The sequence below is a fragment of the Oreochromis niloticus genome, linkage group LG22, assembly GCF_001858045.2.
Source record: "Oreochromis niloticus isolate F11D_XX linkage group LG22, O_niloticus_UMD_NMBU, whole genome shotgun sequence".
Classification (NCBI taxonomy): domain Eukaryota; kingdom Metazoa; phylum Chordata; class Actinopteri; order Cichliformes; family Cichlidae; genus Oreochromis; species Oreochromis niloticus.
Window position 1 is genome coordinate 29965531 of NC_031985.2, and position 8873 is coordinate 29974403.

Here is an 8873-nt window from a genome sequence, read left to right on the forward strand (position 1 = left end):
TAACAGTTGCACAATGTTTTCAGTAAAATTGAAAACAATATTTCATGAATGAGAATGTATAGGATCAGCAGTTTAAAAAATGTTTTTTCAACAGTCTTAAAACAGAAATCAGATATAATAGAAATTCAGTTAAAAAATAATTGGAAATGCCAAAAGGTTGAGATTATTCAATGCACGTCTTTCTGCTGATTTATTTTTAAAACATTTTGCGTATTCAAGCATTTACTTCAATGTTCTCATTAATAAACAGGTGTCAAATGTTTTCTTTAGATGGGAAGCAAACACCTGTTTTTTGCATAAATGTCTCAGTCAAAATATTAAAAAAAGAAATGCAATACTAATACAAGGACCTGCTTTAATTTTGATTCTTCACTGGAGTACACAGATTTGGTTAAATATATTTAGACATGCTTGCTTGCTACTATCTTGAACCAAAAATCCAAACAAAATAATAATGATTGTCTTTTCTATTGTTTATTGCACAAATAAAACATTGTACCAAAAAATATGTGCGTAAAAAGTCCCAAACCCAATTATATTAAGGTTTATAAGTCCTTCAGTATATAGGCTCTCAGGAAGAGATACAGTTCAATGGATTCATCTGCTGTGCTTGGTGGAAGTAAGAAGTTCTCTGACATTATAAGGCAACACAAGCTGAAAACGGTTTCATCACAGGTATAAGGTCCTCTCTGTTGGCATTCTTGCTTACAAGCATCCACTGCCTCCCGAGAAACCTCTTTCAGATGATCCTGTCCTCCAAAGAGATGAGGGATGGTGTACATGAGAATCGGACGTCCACTTGGAGCAGCTGCATTTCTGCTTCTGCGTATTATGTGGGTGTTCCACATATGTGCAACTTGCTGCAGCTCTTCCTATTAAATATTAAAAATTAAAAAATCTCATATCAGTAAAAGAACACATTTCTCTTGGCTCAACATGTTACCCAAAAGCACCACACAGTGACAGTCAGAAAAACAGAGTTTATCAAAAATACTCAACAAGAATAACAGTGATAGACACGTGATACTGTGGAAAATTTAAAGTTATTAAACGTGAATTGTTTTAGACAGTGTGATTTTATGTTTCTGGTCAGTGAAATATGCATTTTTTCATATCCTGAACACAGTGATAATAGGGATGGTGCATTATGGGTGTTAAAGCAAACTTTTTATTCTCTCTCCGTGTCTCTCTTTCTCTCTAACACACACACACACACACACACACACACACACACACACACAATGACTCATTAAAAGAATATAAACATGGTTACATACCTCGATGACGTTCAGGCACGTAAACAATATGAGCTGCTTGTCCAAAAAACATCCAGAAAAGCAGTCATGGTCTTTTAGTTCCTGGAGACGATTTATCCAGTGCTGAGCATGATGTCGTCTCAGAAAGGCCCACCAGCCTTCAATACGCTGATTGTGATTGCTGGATCCAGTAATAAAACAGTTTCTGACGTTCGGATCCATAGTCCATCGCAAGAATCGTTGCATCTCGGCCATTATGACATTTTCTGTTCCCAAATCAGAGCGAATCCTAGCAGGTGTTCCCATCCTCTTTTCAACTTCTGCTATGAAATATCCAGCAATGACTTTGGGATCATTGTTTGTTGAATAGGCATGAAGCCAAATCATAACTCTCGAAAAGCCATCAATAGCTCCATTTATACAGATTCCAAAAGGCTTGAGTTTGTCATAGGAGTCAACATGCCACATGAAATTTGGTCCAGGATTTACATACGTGCGTCGCATTAGGCGATTTCTGCGTCGTTGCTCAACACCGTAAGGGTCAAGATATTTCAGTAAATGTCTCACAGTACTCTGCGTGACAACATAACCTGCCTGAATGCAGTTCAGGTGGTGTAGTTTGTATCCATGGAGCCTCCCGTGTCCCTCCAGTTGATCAATAAGAAATCCTGCCACCTCAATCGGATCGGACTCGTTCTTTCTCCTGTACAGTCCCATGCGTTTTAGGTTTCTTCTAAGTGTCCGCATGCTTATCACAATACTGTCCAAACTGCTCAATAACAGCAAAATCTCCCCATGCCTCAATCCAAGCATAAAATAGAACTTAATTAATTCCAATAAACGTGCCATTTTCTCGCACTCTGATCTGTACTGTCACCACTTCACTATGTTTTATGGCAATATATCATGCTCGAACAATAAAAGATATGTTATAACGTGAAAACTTTATCACGTTCGTACAATATAATATTTATATTGTACGAACGTGATAATTATGTATATTGTAATAACGTGATATTATGTTGTTCAAACGTGAAAAGTATATTGTACAAACATGATAGTATATTGTACAAACATGAAAAGTATCTTGTTAGAACAATAAAGTTTTCACGTTATAACGTGATATACTTCTATTTTTCTTTTGCCCGGGTGGCAGCTCTACGCTTCCGTAGATATATACAGTAAATGATGTGGAAATAATTTTCACAGAGATCATAAAGTTATTAAATCATTTTCAAATGATTTTAGTGCATGTAGGTTTGCTTGTTGACAACACCTCTGGGAGATGAGGACACGCCCACATCTGTTCCATACCATAGTCATGGAGGATGATACGGAGGGAGAAAAAGATGCAAGTAATGTTTGTTTTAATTGCATGATTCACATAATACTGTAGCTACATGTTTGCTATTAGCTGTTTACTGTTAGCTTGTCACTTTCGCAGCTGTTCCGTCACATTATTGTCTCCCCAACGACATTTCTGTCTTCTGCATTTTTCTATTTGCTGGTTTTTTCTTAAGTTGCAGTCTGTTTTACCCTTCAGGGCCACTGTATCCATTCAAGGCTCCAGCACTTAATTTAATGCATTCAGGTACATTTCATCACTTGCTATCATATTAGTGATTCTCAGTTACTCTTAAGATCTTTATATCGCAGCTAACTACCAGCAAAAAAGAAAAAAAAAGAAGGAAACGGGCACTGGGCGATTTTTTTCCCTCTTCACAAACTGATTTCTGTAGTCATGTAAGTGATTTGAAATTGGGGCAAAATGATGATTATTCAATTTTCATCATGCTTCAGCTGCAGGGGAAATGTTTTACATATACTCTTAGATTCTACATGTTAGAGGATGAAACACGCTCAGCTTAAACCATCCACCATAAGGCCCTAAAGCATGGCTTCTCCTCATCTTTTGCCCCATGAGGATAAATTTCATCATTCATCTACTGATTATCATTTTAATACACTGTATTCCATATTCATATGTAAAGCTATCCTGTATCCTGGGAACAAATCCACTTACATAACCCTTCCAAGGGTTGAGCTCTATCTACCCATCTACCTTGTCTATCTTTATGATTTGATATATAGCATTAACCAGCCCACATATCATCACTCGTGCCTCAGACAGACTGACCCACTTCTCTTCCTGTTACCCAGAAAGCAGACTGTGCCTGGAGGCGAGGCTGGCCACGACATAAGGCTGCTGCAGAGCTGACTGGTTCAGGAGTCGTTCTCAATGGGCTTCTTCGCCTCCCCGTCTTCCCTCAAGTCATTACAGCAGCGGCAGATAGCAGACAGAGGGAATGGATGAGTTTCATTCCAACACGGCTCTTCCACTTGTCTGATCGTTCAAGGTCATATCAAACAGATCAATAGGACTACACTGATGTATTGGGAAGTGGACAACAGGACACACACAAACACACACCTGCACGGGGTCAGACACGGGCACAGGACGATATCTCACTTCCTGAATCTGACACTAGATGTCAGTGGAATGCAGCTCAGGGCTTCAAATGAGTTCATCAGTGCAAGTTCCTTTGTTTTTTTTTCTTTCATCACACACTGTGCAATAACAGCTTACATATTTAAAACCATATCATGTGCTCATCCTATGCAGATGCTCCACTTAGGACTTTGAGTGCAGCAGTAATTTCAGTGAGCTTATGTAGGGGAAAAAAATGCGAAGTGAATGTTTTAACACTTTCCTAATTAGTCGAAATTGTGTTTGCATCACACCTACCCCCCTACACACACACTAACAAGTCACCCTCATATTATATCTGTATTATTCATGAAAAGGTTTAAGAAGTAATAGTTAAAAGGTCAAATACACGAGAGTAGCTTTAATCTCTATCAGTGTGACAGCAAAGTTCAGTCTTTATTGTTATTTCTCTATTTCTGTGTTGCTGGTTTGATGGAAGAATTGCATCCATATTTAAAAGCCGCATAACATTTTCAGTCATTAAATAGCCTCCATACAGCTGCTTCAAAGGTACCCTGAATTCACCGGTGGCTTCTGTGGCGCTAAGTGTGACATCAATATGGAGCTTTCATTGAGGACAGTGACTGCTGTCATACTACGAGACATTAAAGTCTTGCAGTATAGATCCACGTGTTTCCAGAGCGGAGTGTTAGCATGTTGGGGTAAGGAATCATTATCATATCAATAACACCATTTATCACCGATATAATTAGATCGCTGACTGCGTGTCATTCCAAACTGGCATATATAAATTCTTCCCTTCAGCCCCTCCCAACACACCTCGCTCTCCAAGAAGTCATTAATGTATCCCAGTGTAATATTATCACACAGCTACATTCCTCCTTTCTATCTAATCTAATTCATCAGTCTAATAGGTCATAATTAATTGCTCCATTATTAATCGAGTGATGTCATACCGGTATGCCTGGGGGTGAAATGAAGTGTCTGTCACTGGGAACGCCGCCGCGTGTCACTTGTGCGCCTCGCGCTTGTGGCGATCACAAGTTTGAGCTTCTGCCTGATGCAGGCACTCAGCAGTGTCAGAAGCTCATCAGACTCAACCATCTACACATCAAATGTCTCGCTGTTCGGTGTGACCGCGTGATTACTGCTGATTACCTCGGGTCAAAAGGTTCAAACATCATTGAGGAGGATATTACACTGCGGTGGGGCATGAATATTTAACTGTCTCATTCTGGTGATGCTCGCTTTTTGGCTAACTTGAGCTAGAGGAGATGATGATTAGCCCTGCAGACAGGGCTAACGACCTGGGATGGATTAGTCTGGATGGCCATTGAATGTGACATGGAGTGGACGGACTCATTGGTGTAAAGGAGGAAAGGAGTCGGGAGAGGAGACGAGTGAAGAGGGCTTTGCTCTGAGCCAGTCAAATCTGCAAGTGCAACCCTTAAGATTGCCATCAGCTTTAAACACTGCTGTTCATACTTCTTATTTCAGTAACCATTAACTGAATTTGATTACATTCAGCAGAAGTGGTGGATTCTGCCATTGCATGTACAAATTGATTTGCTTCCTGATGCAGCATATGAAGCAGTGTTTCTGTTTGTAAATAAGGTGGCACTCTAACATACAAACTGCTTTATATCTGAATAAGTTGTGTTACATGGGAAACTGTATTTGCAAGAAAACAATTATGCACGTGTTTATAGTATTCTAGATTTTTAAAGGTTTATTAATTATGCAATACTATTTTTGAAGAACAATCTCCAGTGAGTTCTGGAAGAGGTCACGGATATACAGTTGTCGTCAGTTTACATGCATCGGTATGAATTCCACGGTAGTTTGGGGCTTTTAATGATTTCTTTGAAGTTTGAAAAAAAAGGATTGGGTGCAAAAGTTTGAATTTACTTTTCTCCACACAGTTTTTCTCTACACAATCCACACGTGGTCACAAGTATACATATAAGCTCAAATATACAAGGTTAAGGTTACAGCGTCTTTTAACTTGGCAAAGAAAAGGCCTATTAATTTCTTGTTAGTGATCATGATTGACTCCAATTGGGATTTTCTCTTTGGAAGTATAAAAAGCATTTGTTTGACTCTCATTGGACTGACCAATACTCAGAACAGCAGGAAAGTCTAAGAAGCAAAACTGTAGATTTACACAAGTTGGGAATGTCTGTTGGAGCCATTTCTGAACAACTGCCAGAAATCAGGTTATCCTGATGTGTCACCACTTTGGAAGAAGACCCAAACTGTCGCACTCAGATGGCAGGAAATTGGTTAGGATGATCAGGAACGACCCAGCAACCACCAAGGCTCAAACCTGTCATAACTGGAAACTGCTGGAACACCGGCGTCACTGTCAACAGGGAGTTTTATACAACCATGGATTGAAAGGGTGATGCCCAAGAAAGAAGCCGCTGCTCTAAAAACAGCATCTTCAAGCTCGACTGAAATTTGTAGCTGCCCACATGGACAAAGTCAAATTCCTTCTGAAATGACTTAGAAGTTCCAACAACGATGGTTTTCCTGACCTTCTCTCCTGCTCGCTCACTTCTGTTATTTTTGCTGTAACACTTGTTGGCGAGCTGTTACTGCGCTTGTAGTAACGTAACACGCTGTTGTCAGTCTGATATCATTTCACTTCACCTGTCTCTTTTCAGCACCTCTCCACGTGCGATCTGTGTGAGCAGGTGCACTTTTATTTATCTCACTCACTGTCAGTTATTTGACTAATAGAAAAAAACAGCACGTTCATATTTTTGGATGTTTGGTTTGGTTCACTGACAGGACTCAAGCACAATATGCACTAGATCAGAGCTCATGAATATTTGCAACCACAGTCGATCCAACTAAAAGCAGGTTGACTCACACCAGAGAGATAAAGCTTCAGAAAATACTTCAGCAGCTGAATACTCAACACAGGTAAGTCACTAAAGCAAGTCTTGTCAAAATGTCTCTTAGCGGTCCACGATAAGTAAAATCTCAGGTGTCTCAGGTGAATGCTTGTTATTTTGTTTGTCTTTTTTTCCCCATGCACCAGTTTTGTCCTCTTTTCTTTAGGTGGTTCAAAGGAGGTTCATTTTCCAGAGAGGGTGTGGAAAGTGGAGATAGTCCAGCAGGCCCACCAAACAGGATCCAACAGGAGGAAGAGGAGGAGACAAACAGGTAAGTAAAAATAGTGGTTTACAGAAGCTATCAGGGAAGGAGATCATGGAACTGAATTGTAACTGGCCCGAGAAACACCACTACAATCTAGCAAGAGGGGATGGTGAGAGCAGGGTTTGGGTGCTCGAGTGATTGGACCACGCCCACTCCTGAAAAACAGTGGTTAACTTCACTGACACACTTATTCACACAGAGAGAGGAGAGACAGGCACAGGTGGGATATGCAGACTGAAGGGAACCATGGCAAATAAAACTGCTATGCTTGCACATAAAAAAAAGATTCTTAGCTTTTCCCTCAGAGCCTGTTAATGTAATATTTGTTACAGTGCTTGATATTTGCGGACAGTAAGTGTTGTATCAGAGCTGGATCAGTAATCAGATGTGCTAATGCGCTGGTGGAAAACTGGACTGACATGGAGTCAGACTAGGATTGCATGAAGAGATGGAGGACACCGTTAGAGACGCATCAGCAGCAGGACTCCTGCAGATGCTTGGAACAGAAAACCAACCAAGTGAATTTGTTCTGTTTGAAAAGCAAAAGTTGCTCACATATAACATTGATTTGATTTGGGGTTTTTTTCTGTTTTCTGAACTTGCTGTTACTTTATTCATAAAAACTTTTCATGGCAATATTTTTTTGAGGAATCCATCTATTTGCGAAAGCTTTAGCAAGAACTAGGAGAGTATAGCACACACACACACACACACACACACACACACACAGTTCCCCAGTTAGTGTCATTTTTATCAGTGCTATCAGCTTCACTGTTTGCTGTTTAATCACACACAGTTCACAGCTGTATTATATTACTGCTAACCCTAAACCATTATTTCCTACTGCTGGAACTGTAAACACACACACACACACACACACACACACACACACACAGTCACTTTATTTAAGAGCAAGAGATGCAATGCATTTGCAGAGCTGCTGCAGGGTGTTGTGTAACTTATGCTGTGTGCAATTATTAACTTGTTTCTCTATTAAAACCCTCTGAATTTCCATGGCTGCTCTGTAGACGGGCAAAGAAGTTTTTCTCCTGCTGTAATTTCTTTACAGAAGCAGCCTCTGAAGGACTGTTTTATATAGTAATGCTGCAGTATTAAGCCTGTAGTATTAAAGCCAACACAGACACTGACAAATCACGGAAGACTTAAATCACATCGGTTATAACATGAATATTTGTATCCCAAACACTCCGTGAACAACTCGTTGGGATGTAATTAGAGGGAAGCACAAGGGAGTATCTCACTTTTATGCATTTTATGTGCCTTTGTGTTTTTTCCCCAGAACTCCTTCACATCTGAAAAATAGCAGCCATCTACTTAAATGATGATTCAGTACCAACTGCGGTAGAGTTTATGGCGCGCTGTAAAATTTCAAAGTATCTCGCAGCAACTTCTGGCAAAACATTTTGCTCTCCCGCAAGACTGAAGAGACACGCTGGCAGGCCAAGACAAATGCACACAGATCTGCATTCTGTTGGCAGACGCTTAGACTGATGTTGGTGTGGGGGGTGGGCTGGGGTGGGGGGTGGACACCAACCCAGTAAAAACTACCTCAGAGAGATGTATGTGGACATATTTCAGCACGCACACACAAACTGAAATGCATATTTTAGCCACCTTGCCAGCGCTGGCACTGCATCATTGTAAACCATCTGCCCCTTTGTTTCAATCAGCATTGTAACCTTTCCCAGAGAGTGTGTGTGTGTGTCTATTTCTAGACGTCATGTGTGTATGCATGTGTGTGTGTGTGTTGTCACTGGCGCGCATGCATGCTTGTATATCCAGTGTGTGCTCTGGCTGCCAAACGTCCATTTGGTTAGACGGTATTGCCAAGGTGAGGTGGAGGTCAGTTCTACACAGCTGAATCACTGAACAGCACTGAGCTGAGCCGCGTCCAAGGCTGGCAAAGCGGCGCATAGCACGATGTCATCATCTGGGAATGAAAAAAAATCTCAGAGAGGACTGAGCTGCTGAGTGTTAGGGGT

At 40.6% G+C, this 8873-nt stretch overlaps 1 protein-coding gene across 1 annotated transcript; it reads right to left on the bottom strand.

The window, feature by feature from the left end:
* Positions 1-545: 545 nt before the first annotated feature.
* LOC109196343 (uncharacterized) lies at positions 546-2141 on the bottom strand. Its single transcript, XM_025902179.1, has 2 exons — positions 1278-2141; positions 546-872 (listed from the first exon to the last, which is right to left on the bottom strand). The coding sequence occupies exons 1-2, from the start codon at positions 2103-2105 to the stop codon at positions 546-548; spliced, it is 1155 nt and encodes a 384-aa protein (XP_025757964.1). The 5' UTR covers positions 2106-2141.
* Positions 2142-8873: the final 6732 nt, after the last annotated feature.